General features: G+C 38.0%; 1 protein-coding gene across 1 annotated transcript; it reads left to right on the top strand.

The window, feature by feature from the left end:
• The first annotated feature begins 5,451 nt into the window (after window positions 1-5,451).
• On the top strand, window positions 5,452-20,544 carry LOC109079410 (NACHT, LRR and PYD domains-containing protein 12-like). The gene is made up of 5 exons (XM_042721016.1): window positions 5,452-7,237; window positions 7,799-7,972; window positions 8,063-8,236; window positions 19,646-19,692; window positions 19,774-20,544. Exons 1-5 carry the CDS (start codon window positions 5,502-5,504, stop codon window positions 20,328-20,330), a joined length of 2,688 nt encoding a protein of 895 aa, XP_042576950.1. The 5' UTR covers window positions 5,452-5,501; the 3' UTR covers window positions 20,331-20,544.
• Window positions 20,545-21,167: the final 623 nt, after the last annotated feature.

Genomic DNA, 21,167 nt, shown 5'->3' with positions numbered 1-21,167 from the left:
GCATCTGCTCAGATGCCCAGAAGGGAGCGGCATGTTTGCAAGAGGCCCTTCATGGTGAGGGGAGCACAGCTAGCTCACTTAGCAAGCAACCTGCCAGGGAGACAGGAGATGGCCCAGCCACCTGGCATGATTGCTATACAGAGCTCAAAAGAGCAGAGGCCCAGCTTCAAAAATAGAAGGGGGACTCGAATGCTCAGATCGAGAGGGGCATGCTCATATGAAACAACCCCCCCCCCTCTCTACTCTCTCGAGTCGAGAGGAGGACTCACCCAGTCTGCCCAGGATCGGCGAGCTCAAAGGGACCCTACCGCAGTGAGGGGAGCACAGCCATGTACGGGGAACAGATAGATCGCAAATCAAACATCAGAAATGGGATCCTGCTATAAGGGCAAAACATATTTCTAAGGCAACCACAGGGTCTCAACATAAAGGCAACTGAACAAAGGAGGCGACAGAGACAGGCCAAATACTTAGTTCATTGAAAATGGGACTCTTTGGGAGCATCACTCTTGGCTCTCAAGCTGAGGTGGGCCCTACAGCACATACTGGGAGCTACTCATAGCTAATCCTCACAGTGAGGGAAGCACTTCTCAGCTCAACCAGAAGGGGGCACTAGTTTAGGTGAGGTAACCCAGCTGGGCCCAATAAGAGACAGTCCATTGGTGCAGCTGGACACAGTCTCTTGCTCTCTTGATAGAGAGTGTGGCTCCCATATAACCAGACCCGATAGAATCTGAAAAAAATGGGACCCACGAGCAGAAGAATACAAGAGGGGTTTCTGCAGAAACAAATCCCTCTTACCTCAGGGAACACAGTGTACTCAAGCCCACTCCGCAGAGGGGCAATTACTGGTTCAACCATAAGGGCAATGTGACAGGGAGTACTCGCAGGCCCAACCGTCTATTGAGTGTTGAGCTCCTCAACTCCTCTGCGAGAGGAGCTCTAGCTCAGAGAACGTGCATGATGGTTAAGGAACGACTCAAATCTCGGGAGACCCCTCAGTGTGTGAAATGAGTAGCGCCATGAAACAAGCACTCAGAAGAGTATTGCCCTGCGAGAAGGACCCATACGTCCTGAGGCTTCACCGTTATACTGGAGACGTGATGCTGGGAGGCTTCCTCAGAAACTCAGGCTGCGTGTCCAAGCCGAAGATGAGGGTTATCACCAGCCTGGATCCAGAATCGATGAGTGAAACCATCACTGTAATCGGTCAACAGCCGGAGGTCCTGACTTGGAGGTGGGTCAAACCTAAAAGTCAGAAAACAGAACAGGTCAGAGTAGCGTTGCAGAGAAAGGCTAACATCGAATACACAAGAACTAGGAGTACAGTAGATAAAATATGGAACATACTCGTCAATCGTGGCTCCCGCATATGACTCAGACTCATGGATATAGGCTGGAGGCTAAGTTTGATAAGCACTGGGGTCAGGACCATCAGTAGGTAGTTCTATGAGACATAGAAACTAGCCACAACATCATAGGCCCTGCATAAGAGACTGAAATGCAAGCGCAGGAGGTTCCTACCTAACCTCAGTCAGGAGGAAAGCTTTTCAGGGGAATTAAGGTGAGAAAGATGAGAGCAGATGTAATACTCTCAGAGAGAGGTGAGTAGGTGGCTTAGGTTTTAATCTGGTCCAGACGAGAACGCTGAGAACGCCTAGTCTGGATCACCTCCCTCAAATCTTGCCTGACACCCTAATGAGCCCCGCCTCCCCCCGTGCGAGCCTTTTCAAATGGGACGCTGCAAGCGGTTGAACCGAGGCGGCGACCCGTGCCACATTCCCGCGTGGACATAACCACAAAAGCCCAAATAACGGCACACTTCAGCTTTATACACTGAAACAGGAATTGGGACAATTCTTTCATCTGCCATTACTAGCAGCGAACTTTATTAATGCTAACATTAGTTGCGTGCCCTAATGCTAGTATTTCCTGTCACTAAGGATTTGTTCAGAGATGAAGACTGCCATCTAGCGGTCGGGATATATATAATGAAACAACTGCCATGACTCTTGTATGATTTTTTTTTTTTTTTTTATATCGATATTCTGTTTTTGAGAATTGATACAGTATCAAACAAAATTTTGCGATACTCAAGTGTATCGATATTTTCTTACAGCCCTACTAATATTCATGGTCAATCACGCCTTCTCGCATATGCCTTTTCGAAACAAAAAGTGTACTAGAAAATTTAAATCAATCTATTGTTTTCTGTGAGCAAGTAAACAAGATAATTTTCACATTTTGAAGCAAAAATTCTAGGCTACAAGATCCAGGTTTGACAGTCTTGTGAACAAATGTTGTGTATGTGTTTTATGACCTTATTTCAGTGACTTCAAAACTGTAGTTTTCCACTAACCACGCAAAAATGTTGTTTTCTTAAAAACACAATCATGTACATACATGCTGTAATCTTCAGCAGAATTCTTTATTGAGAACGCGCTGGATGGCGCTGCAGTCATCAAAAGTCTCACCAAAGCAGTGATACTTTGGAGTTTTTATACATTCAAGTAGGGGGGATACATACAGTAGAGGTGGAGACAATCTAACCCATAGCATGCAAATGAAGTACAGGAATAAGCCTTGATCTCATCAGCATAACAGTGTCATTCAAATACAGAGGTGCCTGACAGTATCGCTCATACCTTCACATTATCATAGAGACAAAGGCACAGCTGTGCCTTGAGCTTAAAAAGCCAGATGGTCAGGAAGAGCATAAAAACAAAAGGTCAGTGTCTCAGAAACCTGTGCTGTTTGACTTGATCATCTCAGAATGTCATCATCTTAACCTTAAAATGTAAAAACACAATGTACATACTATTACATTGGAACCTAGATTTAACATTTTATAAATTTGTAATCCCACAGACCCCAGAGGGTTAAGAGAAGATGTCTCCCCCATAGAGAGATAGCAGGCCAGCGCCTCTTCAACAGGGGGCATCTTTTCATAACCATTCTCACGCATCCCCTCGATGTTGGGATGACTAGTATGCTGGAAACTGTGGATGCGGGACGAGAATGCAATTTTCTAAGCCTTCTTGATCTCCACATGGTTATCGGGGAGGAATGGAAGGGTAACCTGAGCTGGAGTTGGCTAGAAAGAAAGAAAAAAAAGAAAAAGAAGAAAATTCTCATCGAGGCGGCCTCGAGGTGACACTTTCAAGCCTTGTGTGGCATGATCCATAACCTCAAGCAGCTCATCATACAGGCGGATTGGGAGGACTCCATCTTGATGTCTTCGTCCTCATCTGACATCTCCTGCCCATCCTGGCTTTGAGCCAGCAGAGTACGAGCCGCTGGATCAGACGATGTGACAGAGATAGCATCGTCGTCCAACAGCTCACTCTCGTCCATGACTGATGAGCACGAAAGGGAAAGACCCCTTTTCAACTCATCAGCCAGGTCCGTTTGCGATCCCCACAAGCTTATTTTCCTCTGTGCCTCAGCAGCAGAGACTGTCCTTCTTTACTCGAAAAGAGAGACAAACGAGAGCAGAGCTTTTTCATAGAAAGACATTGCGCACATACTCTTCACCCAAAAAAAAGATGCAAATATCTTGTGTGTCATCAGGTGTCAAATAATAAGGACGCAGATCTTAAATGCCTTACTAGTACTCACCATGGTAAAGAAAAATAATTGTTCTTACCGGAAATGCACACTTCAAACAAAACAGTCCTTGAAGACGAAAAAGAGGATGATGTGTTCTCTTGGCGCCTTTTTATACTGTGGTCATGCCGGGTAATGACGTCACAGGCTGTTGCCGGCTGATGTTATTATCGTGTTTAGATGTATGCTTCACGCTGAAGGCAATTTCCCAATGCAACCCCTAGAGGATGCAGTTTGAAGTTCCCTCAGAAGGGAACTACCTTTTTACTGCAGTATGTTCCTCTTGTGTGCAGTTGTGTTCATGTGCTTTGATTTCTCCATGAGATTCTCTCACACACAGACGGGCTGCGAGAGCCTCAACTGGCGCAACCTTGTTCCTCTCAATACATCCATTATCAATCGCCTTTTACACCAAAAGTAATAAAATCAGAATCATTCTCACCGAAATTTTGGTGTTTTCCTAATTAGATGTTTTATTAGTTGTCCAGTTGGGCAAGTAAAATTCTCTTTCACTTGCTCCTTCAAAAAATCCACTTGTCCCAGACAAGCATTAATGTTAAACTCTGTTACTTTATACAAAATTCAGCCCGCCGAAGTGGCTAGTGGGAGTGACAGTGTTACCCGCTACTGCTGAAATCCACCCGCATTTGGCGGGTTGGTGGGTGTTAATGTTAAGCCCTGCTCACAGGTATGTGAGTCAAAAGGAGGTGCTATAACTGGTTTTAGCAGTGTTTATTGTGCTAAACAAAAATGGCCAATGAGCAGTTCTACTTATTAAATAGGAAAAAAATATATATATTTTGTTCGAGCAGCTTTAACTGCATGCTGGTATTTATTGAGAGTTTCCTTTAACATTTAATAGGAAATTTGTAATTAGTCTCTCCTCCATTTGCGTTCTGCTATTCTAAAAGCCTATCTAAGAACATGTGTTTTCACTATTATACCATGACTTATAAAGAGGCTTAGGGTTTTTTAGTCTGATATTGTTAATTTGTTATTTGTAACGGTGTTTTCTTATTAACTGAATTACTGGAATTGCTGGGGTCCTGATTTGAATCTAATTTAATGGGTAAATGATTTTCAGAAAAGGAGAAATATGCTGTGTTTAGATCAATTGTTTTGGATATACTGATTGTGTCCAGTAGGCAGAACTATACGGTAATAAAAAGATAGGAGGAAAAATACAGGTGAGAAGTAGAAAATCATGCGGTCTTTGTGCTTCCTCTGCTTAAAAAAGGTACAAATATAACAGTAAGGTGCATTAAAACTATACACTGAATGTGTAAAATTCCATATTGTTTGTCTTTTGACAGTATCAGCAGTAGACTGAGATCAGAGTCTCCAGAACCCAGTGGTGTGTCTCTGAAGAGTGACACATCCAGGATGCAACCCCCTGTATTTAAAAATGCAGTGACCACTGACCTTCGGTTAGTATAATAATGTACATTAATTTACTATAGTGCATCTCAGATTAATGTAAATAATTAAATAAATAACATTAAATGCACTCCAAAAACAGGGTGTTCGAAATATGCACTGCATAATCATAAACAATACTTTGATTATATATAAACATTATTCAAATAATTAACATTATGCACACAAATCATTTTTTGAACACTGTCATCTAGCAGTACTCATACTGCACTGTCAAATCCCTGTGCAGAAACATATTTCTAATGGCTCCAAAGGTCATTGTAATGTCTGCTCTTTTAATTTATTGTTTTTGTTTATTTATTGCAGTGGGGAAAAAACATGCACTGGTCAGACCTGTGATGTTCTCTTCATCCCACTATCAGACCCACATCAGACAGGAAAGAACTGAAACAGTCCTATAGTCACACAAACTGGAGACTGGAGATGTGCAGAGAGTCAAAGACCAGCACAAAACCACCATGAAGGTCAAGTATGAAAGATTATTTGAGGGAATCAGACTAAAAGAGAACCAACCCTTCCTGAAAATGATCTACACTCAGCTCTACATCATTGAGGGAGAGAATGAAGGAGTGAATGAAGAACATGAGGTTTTACAGATGGAGAAAACAGCCATAACAAAACTCTCACAAGACACTCCAATGTACTGCAATGAAATCTTTAAAGCCTCACCTGAACCTGGATGTGAGGAGAAAGAGCAGATCAAGACTGTTCTTACTAAAGGCATTGCTGGAATTGGAAAAACCGTCTCTGTGCAGAAGTTCATTCTGGACTGGGCCGAGGGAAACGGCAATCAGGATGTTGATTTCATGTTTGTTCTTCCATTTCGGGAGCTGAACTTGATCCGAGATCATCAGTACAGTCTTCACAGACTTCTGCTGGACTTTCATCCTGAACTTCAAGATCTGGACTCAAAGGTTTATGAGGAGTGTAAAGTTGTGTTCATCTTTGATGGTCTGGATGAAAGCAGAATCACACTGATGTTTTCCGATGATCAGAAAGTTTGTAATGTGACTGAGACTTCATCAGTGGGTGTGTTGATGTCAAACCTCTTCAAAGGAGAGCTGCTTCCCTCTGCTCTCATCTGGATCACCTCCAGACCAGCAGCAGCAAATCAAATCCCCTCCAAATACATCCACCGTCTGACAGAAATTCAGGGATTCAGTGAGTCTCAGAAGGAGGAATATTTCAGGAAGAGAATCAGTGATGAGCATCAAATCAGCAGAATCATCTCACACATCAGAAGAGCAAGAAGTCTCCACATCATGTGCCACATCCCCATCTTCTGCTGGATCTCATCCACTGTGCTTCAGAAGCTCCTGAAAGAAGATCTAAGAGCAGAAGTCCCTCAAACTCTGACTGAAATGTACATCCACTTCCTGCTGATTCAGATCAACATGAGGAATCAGAAGTATGAAGAAAGAGATCCAGATAAACTACTGGAGTCCAACAGAGAAGTGATAGTGAAACTTGCTGAAGTGGCTTTCAAACAGCTGATGAAGGGCAATGTGATGTTCTATGAGGAGGACCTGAGAGAGAGCAGCATAGACATCACTGATGCTTCAGTGTATTCTGGGATTTGTACTGAGATCTTTAAGGAGGAATCTGTGATTCATCAGAAAAAAGTGTTCAGCTTCATTCATCTGAGTGTTCAGGAGTTTTTTGCTGCTTTCTATGTGTTTTACCATTATGTAATGAAACATGTTGACACGGTGCAGTTTTTGGATGTAGTTCATAATCTGCATAAAGAAGCAGTAGATAAAGCCCTTGGGAGTGAGAATGGACAGCTGGATCTGTTCCTGCGGTTCTTGTTGGGCATCTCACTGGAGTTCAATCAGAGACTCTTACAGGATCTACTGACACACGCAGAGAACAGCTCAGAGAGCATCAGGAGAACCACACAGTACATTAAAGAGAAGATCAAAGATGGACATGGACTCTCCACTGAAAGATCTATCAATCTGTTCCTCTGTCTGCTAGAAGTGAAAGATCACACTCTGTCCAGAGAGATTCAGGAGTTTGTGAAATCAGACAAACACTCAGAGAAGAAACTCTCTCCTGCTCACTGCTCAACAATTGCCTACATGCTTCAGATATCAGAGGAGGTGCTGGATGAGCTGGACCTCAAGAAATACAACACATCAGATGAGGGGAGAAGAAGACTGATGCCAGCTGTGATCAACTGCACAAAAGCTCTGTGAGTGTGTACACAATTGAGTGACTGAGGGTGTAGTTCGAAAGAATGTAGGCATATATTTAGGTATACTCCAAATGAACTCAGTCCTGTTTTAATTTTTTTGGCATGTTACAGAAAACCTTATCTTCTTGATACATTTGCTCAGGTCTGAATATAATTTTATACAAAGGTTCTGAAATTTGACAAACTTTTTGTTTTAAGTAACCAAATAGTGTGCTCAATCAAATTAAATATGGCATAATATATGAGCAGTCATATACCTGACTTAAAATAATAAATGTAAATGTGAATTCCATAGCAAATGGCAAATTAGTAACAAATACATTAAGTACCACATACTTCTGGTGATAGACCTTTAATGATGTTCATTCAGAAATAAAAACTTCTGCTAAGGCTTTCCTGTAGTGCTTTAGTAGAATTTGTGAGTCACCTTTTATTGAATGTTGTTAACAACTGAGGACAAATGTTTGTAAGACTTTGTACTGGACTATAGAGATTTTTTAATAAACTATTAGTAGTCTGATACAGATGCCCATTAAACTTTTTTTTTCTCTCTTTCAGTTTTGCTGGCTGTAATCTCACTGGTCAGTGCTGTCAAATTGTGTCATCAGCTCTACAATCCTCAAACTCTGCCCTGAGAGAGCTGGATCTGAGTAACAGTGACCTGCAGGATTCAGGAGTGAAACTACTCTCTGATGGACTGAAGAGTCCAAACTGTCAGCTGGAGATACTGAGGTGTGTAAGAATATATAAGTCATAATGTGCAGTCAGCTTGTTGATGTGTGTCTGTAGATGATCTGACTGTGTTTGTATTTGTGTCTGTAGGTTGTCCGGCTGTATGGTTACAGAGGAAGGCTGTGGATATTTGTCTTTAGCTCTGAGACTAAACCCCTCACACCTGAGAGAGCTGGATCTGAGCTACAATTACCCAGGACAATCAGAAGTCCAGCTGCTAAACCACAAACTGAAGGATCCAGACTGCTCACTGCAGATACTCAAGTATGTGGAGCAATTGATGATACCTTGATATGTCTTTGCTGTGAAATTCTGCAAGTGCAGAAATAAGCGTTAATACTTCTAAACCTGACATTGTATCAAGAGGATTGATCCTCGTGTGAAAAATATTAATACCAAATTCTTTAATAATTTAATAATAATACTTTTGAGATGATAGCTCTCATTAAAATAGACAGAATTTGTTTTTATTTTATATGAAAGGCACAACTACATGTGAAATTTATTATTGTTTATTTAAAGATCGTTTTGAGTTCACTTAACAAATTTTTTTTTTTGTAATTGTTAATAAATTATAAGTACAAACAAACTTGGGGTGCGTTTCCCAAAAGCATCGTTAGCCAACTATGGTCGGAAGTTCCGTCGTTACCAACATAGTTCAACAATTCAGTGTTTCCCAAAAGCATTAATCATGGCGATTGGAACGCAGCCGCCTTTTCGTTTGTGCGAAGAAAAGGTGAGTTTGTCAAGTGAGTATCTTTGTTAAAACATTCCTAAAGACATTTTTCTCTTATAACAATATTAGTAAAACAGTATGTTTCACCAATATTGTCACTCAAATCACAGTATTTTTATAGTAATGTACCCAAAAAAGTAACAAAAATGTATAAATAAGGGAGTGATTTTGTTGTTTTTAACGAATTAGAATATTATATATATATATATATATATATATATATATATATATATATATATATATATATATGTGTGTGTGTGTGTGTGTATGTACAGTGTGTATATATATATATATATATATATATATACACATACACACACACACACACACGGGGCATATCAGCAAATAAACCAAATATTTAACAGAAGTTATGTCAGATTAAACAAATGGTTTACACGGCAATGGTGGCTGGAAGCTACACAGGTGTCAGTAGGCATATGGGTGAAGAGAAAATCCACTGTCTCCCAGCAGCCAGCTATCACCAAAGCCACCTTCTTCAGCCACCTGGCAAACTGCAGAATTGGCCCACACAAAAGAATCATGTGTGCTTCCAGGCCATTTTGCCACAATGTCATTGAACATACCCTAGTGATCACACACTGTTTGAACATAAATGGCTGGATAGCCCTTCCTGCAAATGTACAAGGGCTCACTTACCACAGGGATTGACACTGGGATAAGAGTGCCATCGATGATGCCAATCACTCTGGGGATGTTGTCAATACTGTAGAACTGTTGATTGGCCAGCTGGATTTCTTGAGAAGTTTGAGGGAATATCAGGATGTTCTTCATAATCTGTAACAGCAAAGGTGTTACTGCTGTCACAGTTTTGCTAACTGAATATTTGCTGAGCCCCAGGCCATCACCCACCACCTCCATAAAACTTCCAACAGTATAATAATGTAGTGTAGCTAACAACTGCACCGCTGGACTTAAGGCGTAGTTTCTTATTGTTGCCCTCTGAAGATGAGGTTTCACAACCTGTAGTAGTTCAATGATCTTGGCCCTTGGAAGCAGTAATTTTCTATGGAATCATCAGATAGGGAGTCAAGGGGGGTAAAATGTGTCCCTATGCAGGCATTTATATACACTGCCTGATTTTTGTGTCGCCTTCTGTGTCAGAGGACGTTACTCAGCACATGAGGAGGCCTTAGACAGAGGTGAATTGGGAAGAGAGCAATAGACCAGGACCCTTTGGTGATTTTGAAGGCCCAGGCTAGAGAAGGCATGATGTTGAAGGGCCAGACTGGAGAAGGCCTGATGTTGGAGGCCTGAAATTTGAAGGCAAAGGCCTGGTTGATGCACATTCATCTATACCTCCAAGGATCCTTCCAATGCCTCAGGCCCCAGGATGGCCAAAACTTTCTCTTCCTCTGTAGTGAGAGGAGAAACTGAACTGATACCCCCACTAGCCTTGTTTGCTTCCCTCTTACGTGCCGCAGCCCTCTGTTTTGTCACACTTGCCAAGTCCCTCCACTTAATCCTGATGACTTCTGGACTTCGTTCATACTCATAGCCAGCAGTATTTATTTTTTGAGTGATTTCTGATTATTTATTTTTTTTGTCAGCATTTGTAATGCTGTTTTTCAGCTTTGCAAATAGCTGGATTTTATTATTTTCCACCTCCTCCAAAAGAAGTGCAATCTTTTTTCGACTGTGCTTATGTATCAATATTAACCCTCTGGAGTCGATTAACACGTATACGCGTTTTGGGGTATTTTCTCCTGATAACCCCGAAAAGAACTTAAATTACACTTTCAGTTTTGATCGTACAGATAAGAGCAATACATCAATCGAATCTGTAAAGGGTCTACTTGGTTTTTGTATACAGACATAATAACAACAAAACTTTGTGCACTTATAAAATAAAGATAACAAACAAGGAGTGCTGTCTGCAGCCTTTGTCTGCGCTGATCTTCAGTTACAAACGCGTAATTAAAATGAACTGTAACTCAGTGAATACTCAACACAGAGACATGAGAGAGATATCTATAGAAAGCCTGACATGTCTACTTTTAAACTAAACAAGTGCTGCGGAAAACAAATATTCTGTGATAAAGTAATCCATATGAAAACAACGCCCCCGCGCTGAACGCGCTATTGAGATTCAAATGTTTCACTGAAGCGCGCGGCTTTTGAATACGCCCACACAACAGAAGACAACGCAGCGAGATTGTTCAAGTTTTTTTTATTTTACTGTTTGCTTCGTGATGAGAGGAATAAGACATAATTCACCCCAAAAAGATGTGATGTGGTTGAGGATTTGAGATTTGGATTTCCTCAGAAAAAAAGAATGAAGCACTTTATTCAGCAGAGATCATAAACATGAGTAAGTTTCTTTTTATTTATTTATATACTTGTATTAGTTTTCACATAACGTGTAACATTTTACTAGTTAGACTTTTTCCAAAGACTTTTTCCAAACTATAATTCCTGACTAAATGTATAATCAAGTGAAATATTATGAAGTTTCAATAACAATATACACTACTATACCATTCAAAAGCTTGATGTAAATAATATAAATGTACCAATAAATGTAACTGTAACAAATGTAACAAACAATGCTGTTCTTTCGAGTTATCCCCCCTAAAAAAACTGAAAAAAAAAAATATTCTCAGCCCTTTTCAACATTAATAATAATAATAATTATAATAATGATAATAATAACAATAAATGTTTTTTTTTTTGTAGAAAATAAGATTGTTAAAAGGATTTCTGAAGGATTGTTTGACTGGAGTAATGATACAAAAAATTCAGTTTGAAAGTCAGCTTTGATTGTTCCTAATAAACTGTTTAACTGCACTCACAAGTGAATATTAAATTATGTTGTGGGATAATTAAATGTATTCTAAATAAACTACAAACATAAAATTATATACATTTATTTTGTCCTCACATTCTTTCTTCTAACTCATCCCTCTCAGTGATACAGCTGACTGAATGGCTCATTATGCAGCTCATTATGCAGGCCTTTGTCTTCTAACGTGTGAATTCATGATAGTTGACGCCTACTCGCATATGACTTTTACCAACAAAAAGTGTCTTAGAAAATTTAAATCAATATATTGTTTTCTGTAAGTGAGTAAACAAGATGATTTTCACATCATTTAGAAAAAAAATTCTAGGCTACAAGCTCCAGTTCTCAAAAGTCCCGGGAACCAATGTTCTGTATGTGTTTTATTGCCTTATTCAAGTGATTTAACATTTTTAGTTTTTCACTAACCACGCATAACATTTTTTTTTCTCAAAAACACAATCATGTACATACATGCTGCTCACATATTATTATAGCCTAGTTTGTGCTGATTACAGTGAGATTAGACTTTAGCCATTTAGATATTCATAAGAAACTGAAAAAAGCACAAATGTCAGGGCATGACAAAACTTCTCCAGGCCCTAAAAATACCCTTAGACTCCAGAGGGTTAAATAAGAAATGGTAGGCCTATTTATATGAAATTGTGAAATTATAGACATTGGGATCAGAAAAGAGCACATTTTTAACTCTCTGTGTGTATATGCAGCTATATAATTTATTGCAGAACAAATTGTTGCATTATTATTTCACTCCTACGTAACGTCATTTCAAAAGCTTGAGTCGAAGAAAAGAGAAAATAAAACCAAATTACTGTAGGTGGCAGTATGTGCTCATGGCACGAGTCAGCAATTAGATCGAAGAGGAAGAATAACGACAGCTCAGACCAACGTGGTTTAAATGATGGATCTGCGACACAGGTACCATGGTTTCGGGAAACAGTCGTGACTAGCTGGTTCGTTTCCACAATGATGCATCGTACTATTCAATTCAATTCAAGTTTATTTGTATAGCGCTTTTTACGATACAGATCATTGCAAAGCAACTTTACAGAAAATTAAGTTTCTACAATATTTAGTAGTAGCTTATCAGTGGTGACTGTCAGTTCATGTGTATACGGCAGAAATGTTCAGAAAAATCAATAAAAGACGTAAACAAACAGACGATTAACACTATTAACAGCAATTATGCAATCAAACTTATAGCAAAATGTGGTAGTTCTGTATGTTGTCTCTGGGTTAGCATCATCTGAGGTCCTCTGAAGGGTTGGCATCATCTCTTCTCAGGTGTTCTGGATCCAGACTGGAGCTTGTGTAAATCCTAGTTACCACGGGATGTAAATCGCCTGGCAAAACAGAGAAACAAATAGAGACATAATTAGCGTAGCTGCTGTTCCAGCCAAGTAAAATTAATTAGTTTAACCCAAGTTAAAGAATAATAATGCGCATTTTATCAGATATAACTGCAGTCCAAAATTATGAGATGCATTATTTGAATGCTTGGCCAAAGAGGTGTGTTTTTTAATCTAGATTTAAACAGAGGAAGTGTGTCTGAACCCCGAACATTATCAGGAAGGCTATTCCAGAGTTTGGGAGCCAAATGCGAAAAAAGCTCTACCTCCTTTAGTGGACTTTGCTATCCTAGGTACTATCAAAAGTCCAGCGTTTTGTGACCTTAGGGAGCGTGATGGGTTGTAGCGTGGTAGAAGACTAGTTAGGTACGCAGGAGCTAAGCCATTAAGGGCCTTATAAGTAAGTAATAATATTTTGTAACTGATACGGAAATTAATAGGTAGCCAGTGCAGAGACTGTAAAATTGGGGTAATATGATCATATTTTCTTGACCTGGTAAGGACTCTAGCCGCTGCATTTTGGACTACCTGTAGTTTGTTTTATTGAGGATGCAGGACAACCACCTAGCAGTGCATTACAATAGTCCAGTCTAGAGGTCATGAACGCATGAACTAGCTTTTCTGCATCAGGAACAGGTAACATGTTTCGTAGCTTGGCAATGTTTTCTAAGATGGAAGAATGCTGTTTTTGTAACATGGGAAATATGATTTTCAAAAGACAAGTTACTGTCTAATATATCACCCAGATTTTTGACAGTAGAGGAAGTAACAGTACATCCGTCTAATTGCAAATTGTAGTCTATGAGATTCTGTGTGATGTTTTCTGGTCCAATAAGTAATATCTCTGTCTTATCTGAATTTAATAGGAGAAAATTATTGGTCATCCAATCTTTTACATGGTGGTTAATCAGCGAGTTATGCCGTTGTACGGGAAATGCACCCCTGAGTGTTTCCAATTAAAGCCTATTCAATGTTAAAAATGATGAAATAGAATTAGTGTCAGTAATACTGGTCTTCATTCATAATACTTAGTAAAAAATATGCCATTAAAGAAATCATTTATATATTAAATATTTAATGTAGAATAGGTGACCAACCAAAATGCCTATTAACACCACGTGTACCAAAGGAAGCAAAAGGTCAGTTTTAACATTATTATAACATCCTTAAAAATCAGAACATTTATTTAAAATAATTTTTTAGAAAGTTAATTTCAAAACATGTGCTAGTGGTAGGCTGCAGCCTAACTCAAAAATTTTAAAATAAAAAAACTAAATTTACATAAAGGCTCTTAATACATGTTATGGTTATTAAACAGTCATTATGAAAATGATTAAAAACTACACAATTCCCTTATATCCCCCATCTAAGTTTTTGAATGAAAAATCCTGACCTTGGTCATTGGTCCTCTCTGTTCAAGGCTGCACGTTCATGACACTCTATTCATGTCGCAATTTACTCTGACTCACACCATAAAAATAAAATAATAAATACAATAAAAAAGTAAGTTGTGAAAAAATCAAGATTAATAGGCTAAAACTGCTACATAAAAACACCTAGAAATCATACAAAAAGTAGAATATTAACTTGGAATGATTAGATTACACATAAGGAGGTGTGCATAAAAAATAAAATGACTGAAAATGTGGCTTATTGCTGATTATAATGACTTATACAGTCTTGTTATGCATTGCATTGCGTATCGCACTGCGTAAACATAAAACCATGTCTGCATTTGTGATCTGAGAAACAACAAACAAGCCTACTCTACTGCTCAAAACTCGCGTTTGAATCATCATTGGCAAATTATTTAAATATAAAAAACGTACCTACAGCGCCAGACTGTCCTTGCAAAGTTTGAACTGCCCCACATTATAGAAACAGCCGTTGTGCCACAGACGCATTGCAGGCTACTGGTTCAGGAAACAGTCCTCATCCTCCTTAAAATGTGCAGCACACATCTGAACATTTGGGTTGGACTGTTCTGGAACAGTCTTGAAATACAACTTAACCACTGATTTCTAATCATGTCCTCTTTTGGAAGACCAAAGTTTCACTTCAATGAAACACACAGCGACTCCACAACATGGCAGCAGCGGCAACAGAGAGAATAAACGTTACACCTTTCTTTGTGTGAACATTTGGGCAGCGTTATGCAAATCTTCCCACATAGTGACGTAGAGATGTGGGGGCGTGGTAAAACGAGCCATTTTAGGGGGTGTGGTTGATCCTTAACTTTTATAAAGAATATCTCTTTGGATTTGAGACTTTAGTCTTTGCAACTTTACTTTGCATCTTCTTTATGCACCAAGAGCTAGTAAAAAAAAAAAAGTGAAAGTGACGTGACATTCAGCTAAGTATGGTGACCCATACTCAGAATTCGTGCTCTGCATTTAACCCATCCGAAGTGCACACACACAGAGCAGTGAACACACACACACACACTGTGAACACACACCCGGAGCAGTGGTCAGCCATTTTATGCTGCGGCGCCCGGGGGGGCAGTTGGGGGTTCGATGCCTTGCTCAAGGGCACCTAAGTCATGGTATTGAAGGTGGAGAGAGAACTGTACATGCACTCCCCACACCCACAATTCCTGCCGGCCCGAGACTCAAACTCACAACCCTTCGATTGGGAGTCCGACTCTCTAACCATTAGGCCACGACTTCCCACACTCCAAAGAGAAAGGAAAAATTTAAATCACATCATATGACCCCTTAAATGCCACAAATTATAAAAGGCTTGAAACTTACATTTAATAATTCGCTGATGTATTTCAGCAGGTCACACATACTTATTTGTTATCTGGCCTTTTTTTTAACACATTTATTCCCGTATACAGAGTCCAAGACATGCTGAAAAATATGTCCCTGAATTAAGAAATTTATCACTTTTTATCGTTCCTTTGTATTAATTAAAATGTGTTTAAATAATAATTAAAAAATTTTTTAAATAGTAATAATAATACTGATAATAATACGGTTTAGCTTACAGAGTTTGGGTGTGCGAGAGATTAGGGGAATTTGTAAAATGTGACAAATAAATAAATAAATAAAAAATGAATTAGACAACAAAATACATTATAAGGATTTTCTCATTTAATTAGAAAATAACCCCTGATTTTACAACATTAATTTTCAAATGCATAAATCTGGTACAGACCTGCACGGGCCTCTTACCTAGGCCATAAAACAGCCCTTGGCCGACCGCTTATCAGTATCCTCGACCCGAATCCGACTGGAGCCAGTGCCTTTTTCTCTCACTTTTTTGCCTCCTAATTACACAGCTGCTGTTACAGCAGCTATTAAAATAGGTCCTTTTTTTAATTGCAAAGTTATATTTCTTATTGTTTCATAATTAATTAATTTAGAAATATATTTGGCTTGAGAAAAATATTTGGAACATTTTTGTTTGTTAAATTCAAGTTGTTGTTGTTTTAAGAATAGCAGCAGACAGCTGAGTTGATCAAGGTTTGTATTTTGTATTACTACAGCAAAAATTTGTATATATATATATATATATATATATATATATAATATATATATATATATATATATATATATATATATATATATATATAGAATAAATAAACTTAACTTAATATATAGTTATTAAGCCTATATAAGATCAGCATTTGAACACTATAATAAACACAAAAATTATCTGCATGGTGACACTGTTATTTTTATTATTGCGAAGTGAGATGAATAAAGAGTCCGTCTGTCTTGCGTGTGCAAACGCGCAATGTTTATCAAGTTAATCCGTCCAGTGGTAGAAGCTAGTCAGTGATTTCAACTACACAGGTTCAGGATTTCGTTTAGTTTTTTTAATAATAAAATAATATATAAAATAATTTAATACAGACGTGTGTATTCTGCAGGTCGCTAGTTTGTTACACCATATTTTTTATTTTAGATCATGTCCATTTTACACTAAGCAACCAGTAGTGTGAATGAATTCAGTCCAGCTGGAGGAGGTTGGGGTTTGGGGGTAGTTAGCTTCATCGTGGGGGGTTGACATAAAGGTGTGAATCTCTTGCTCTTTCATATGGAGAGTTTCTGATGAGTGTTTCAAAGTTGCTGACCACGTTTAGGCAAAGTGTCTGTTTTAGGACAAATGCCTCATTTGGTTTGGCTTTTGCAATTTTTGCTAATTTTTTTATGCGGCAATGCTGCATTCGTTTTGGCAGTACAAATGTAAAAATATAGTGCAGTAATAAGAAACTGTCCCAAGACTTCATGTGGGCCTAATCATTCTTTGTTTCATTATTGGGCAATTTCAGCATTAAGGACATTAACAGTATTAACAGTCAAAACCTGAAATATAAATTCTCACAGAACGTATTCATTACCAATATATTGAACCATCACTTTATGTTTTTCTAAATCCCAAACTTAGTCCAGACATCAGAAAAGTATCCGTCTATGAACGTGTTTTATAGGCTATTTTGGATTTGGGAAATACACATGCTTTACAAACGTGACAAAAAAAAAAAAAAAAAGGCCAGCATTTTTGGGAGACAATGTATTTTGTAGACTTTCTGTGATTTACAGTGGACAAACCAAAAGCAACAATATCTGCAGAATAGAGAAGGGTTGACCATTCACAAAACATAAAATATCAATTTTATTTCAATTTAAATTTCTGTGTTTCAAAGTAAAAATCAATGTTAAGGATGTGACATCTCTCTGTTATGGACCGTTCTGAAAGCAGAATTTATGCAAATGCATATAAATCCTTTAAAAACTAACAGATGTCTAGTAGCCTATTGGATTTGACTTCAGAGAGAAATGCAACATTCATTCAAATTATATAATCAGGAAGTATTTGCTTTCGTTTTGAATTGGTTCCTTTATAAGTAAACTTTTTTTATGTATGTGAGGTACCCCAGTTTTTCGTCCATCAGGAAAAAATTCAAGTGATCATGCGAATGCCTCACTATCATGCATGCACATTAATACTTTTCTGCACAAACACTTAAATATGAACAGTAATATAGCACATTTATTTTAGGTTAATGCTACAGTATGGGATCTGCATTAAAATAAATCTTCAGTCTAAATCTGAGACAGGTGCAGTTATAACCTGTAAATTGAAGGTTATATAGACATTTTAAAATGATCTGCTTCTCCTATTTGTTAATCATTTAGTGTTCTTGTTGCAGTCATAAACATGTTTTAATTACTCTAATATTATTTTTTTTTTAAAATAGATTATGCATTACATAATAAAGATACAAAGCAGGTTGAGTTAAATTGTAAAAATAATTATAAAATGCTATAGACTGCGAAGAAGATTGCCGTTTCACATTTTGCATATGCATAACAAAGTGAATTATTATTTTTTCTCCGTGATGTTCTCATTGAGAATGCAATTTCTAAAATGCTATTAGAATAAATTAATTTCTAAAATGTTATGATACGGAAAGCCTGAAACAGATCACAATAGTATATAGACCTACACAGTAGGCTATCAGTCATCAGTATGATTATAATGAGATATCTTGAGTTTAAACAGAGAACATTTTATTAATCCCGTCCCTTCTTTTCAATGATTTAGCTAAATCGTGCCAAGTTTAAATGATCCGTTTCTTGTTTTAGTTAGGGCTAAATAATGGGAGTGAATTATACAGTGCCTCACGTTGTACTAAAATTATGAAAACAATTCAATACGCAACAATTTCTTAATTAGTGAACAAATATCTTTTGCCCAGGTAGTTCTTTGTCAAAATAAAGGGACAGGTAACGAATATCAAAGTATGTACGAAAAAATGCATGCTATTTTATTAAAGGAATTTTAATATATAAATTAAAAATGTATTTGTGACAAATATTATGTAAGAATACTGACATTTAGAATCCATGTATGTAGCCTGAAATAGGCTACCGCTTTTAATGTTCCGATGCAATGTAAACCACCATTTCTTTAAAGTAATATAACACATGATCTATATTATATAAATAAATGAATTTTTTAATTTACCCTGACTGTAGACATCAAATGTAACATTGGCGAGGCAAAGCTGATAGCTATTTGCGAAAATGCACTTCGAAGCGTTCATTTGATAACTTGTAGTTAAAGCGGTCAAATGCTGCAAATGCATTTTGCAGACACGGCGGCGGTGGTGGCACTCACGGCGGTAAAAAGCATGTTCTGGTTGGCCACCTAATGTACTTTATCTTTAGACCATTTTGAAGGATGTAAATGATAACAATCTAATACAAGTGTTTTACAACGCATTTCCTGTTTTACTCTTTTAATTTCCATCAATTCTGGGAATCCAAAAAGGTCCCCAGGTTGATAAAAAAAAAAAAAAACGTTGTGACAGTTGTGTTAATATTCGAAGCACCTTTTGCTATTGTTTTGAAAGTTTGATGACAAACTGTAAATATTTATAGGTCAATGAAATCACCTTAAAATTGTCTATATTGTTTCTATATAAATGTGGATATTCAATGATCATATGCAATGCCATAGGCAAGTATTATTTGTATTTATATTTATATTGAGGTGTATGTTTACTATTGTAATGAAGATGAACGCAACTCACTAACACTTGAAAACATGGAAAATTTCCAACTTCCAAAAAGAAAAATTAAATGTACATGATTAGGACATTTGCAATGTGTGTGAATCCCATTATGGTGGCTTCATGACTTCATGAACAATCCAGTTCTTTATTATAAATCAGTGGTTGTTAGTCATATTCTAGGCATTGCTTGTGCACTTTTTGAATAATTATGTGTATATATATACTTTTCTCTCTGTAGCCTGGATTATGGAGACCATTTTAGGATTGCACCAGGACTGAGAAAATGTAGGTCCTTTTCCTCACACACTTATGGGTAAGGGTGTTGTGAACTATTAACACATTTCTAATCCTTCTTCTTGTGTTCAGATGCCTGTGATCTCACACTGGATCCAAACACAGCACATACTCAACTCGTCCTGTCTGAGGAAAACAGGAGGGTGACATATGGGGAAGAAAAGCAGTCGTGTCTTGATCATCCTGAGAGATTTGATGAGGTTTCTCAGGTTCTGTGTGGAGAGAGTCTGACTGGACGCTGTTACTGGGAGGCTGAATGGACTGGGATGGGGGCAGTTATAGCCATGACATATAAAGGAATCAGCAGGAAAGGTGGGAAAGACTGTCGGTTTGGATACAATAATAAATCCTGGAGTCTGTACTGTTCTGATGACGGATTCACTGTCTGGCACAATAATAAGCGAACTGACATATCTGGGCCTTCACCATCTAATAGAGTAGGAGTGTATGTGGATGTGTCGGCCAACACTCTGTTCTTCTACAGTGTCTCTGACACACACACACTCACACGCATACACACATTCAACACCACATTCACTGAACCCCTCTATGCTGGGTTTGGGGTTTACTGCTCATCTGTGTCTCTTTGTCAGATTAAGCAACAAAAACATACACACAATCACAGATAAGTATAAATATGGGGGATAATTTATACTTAAGGGGATAATTCACCCAAAAATTAAAATTCTGTCATTAATTACTCACCCTCATGTTGTTCCAAACCCCCTAGGACCTTCGTTCGTCTTTGGAACACAAATTAAGGTCTTTTTGATTAAATCTAATAGCTTTCTGACTCTCCATAGACAGCGAGCCTACAACGTTCAAGGTCCAGAAAGGTACCAAGAACATCGACAAAATAGTCCATGTGACATCAGGGGTTCAACCATAATTTTATGAAGCTACAAGAATACTTTCTGAGAGCAAAAAATTAAAACAACGACTTTACTCAACAATTATTCTCCTCCGTATCACCCTAGCACCATTTTGGAGAGTATCAAATTCGTGCTTTAATCTGGACTTAAACAAGGCGCAGCACATGCGTTGTTTATGTGCAGATCAAAGCATGCACATGCGTTGTGATACTCTCCAAAATGGAAGGAGAAGAATTGTTGAGTAAAATGTTAGTTTTTTTGTGCACAAAAAGTATTCTTGTAGCTTTTTAGAATTACAGTTGAACCACTGATGTCACATGGACTATTTTTTTGATGTTCTTGGTACCTTTCTGGACCTTGAACGTGGTAGGACCCTTGCTGTCAGGAAGCTCTCGAATTTCATAAAGTAATATCTTATTTTTGTTCCAAAGATGAATGAAGGTCTTTGTGAGTAATTAATGACAGAATTTTCATTTTTTTTCTGGTATCAGTGCTTTAATTCACTATTTATTTTTCTGACAACGTTTAACTTTCACTTGTAAGATTTACAGAACCTCAGACACTTTTATCCTCTGAGATGAACAATACACACAC

Source organism: Cyprinus carpio, chromosome B3 (assembly GCF_018340385.1).
Source record: "Cyprinus carpio isolate SPL01 chromosome B3, ASM1834038v1, whole genome shotgun sequence".
Lineage (NCBI taxonomy): Eukaryota > Metazoa > Chordata > Actinopteri > Cypriniformes > Cyprinidae > Cyprinus > Cyprinus carpio.
The sequence above is the reverse complement of the archived record's forward strand: the minus strand, read 5'-3'. Positions and strand labels throughout refer to the sequence as shown.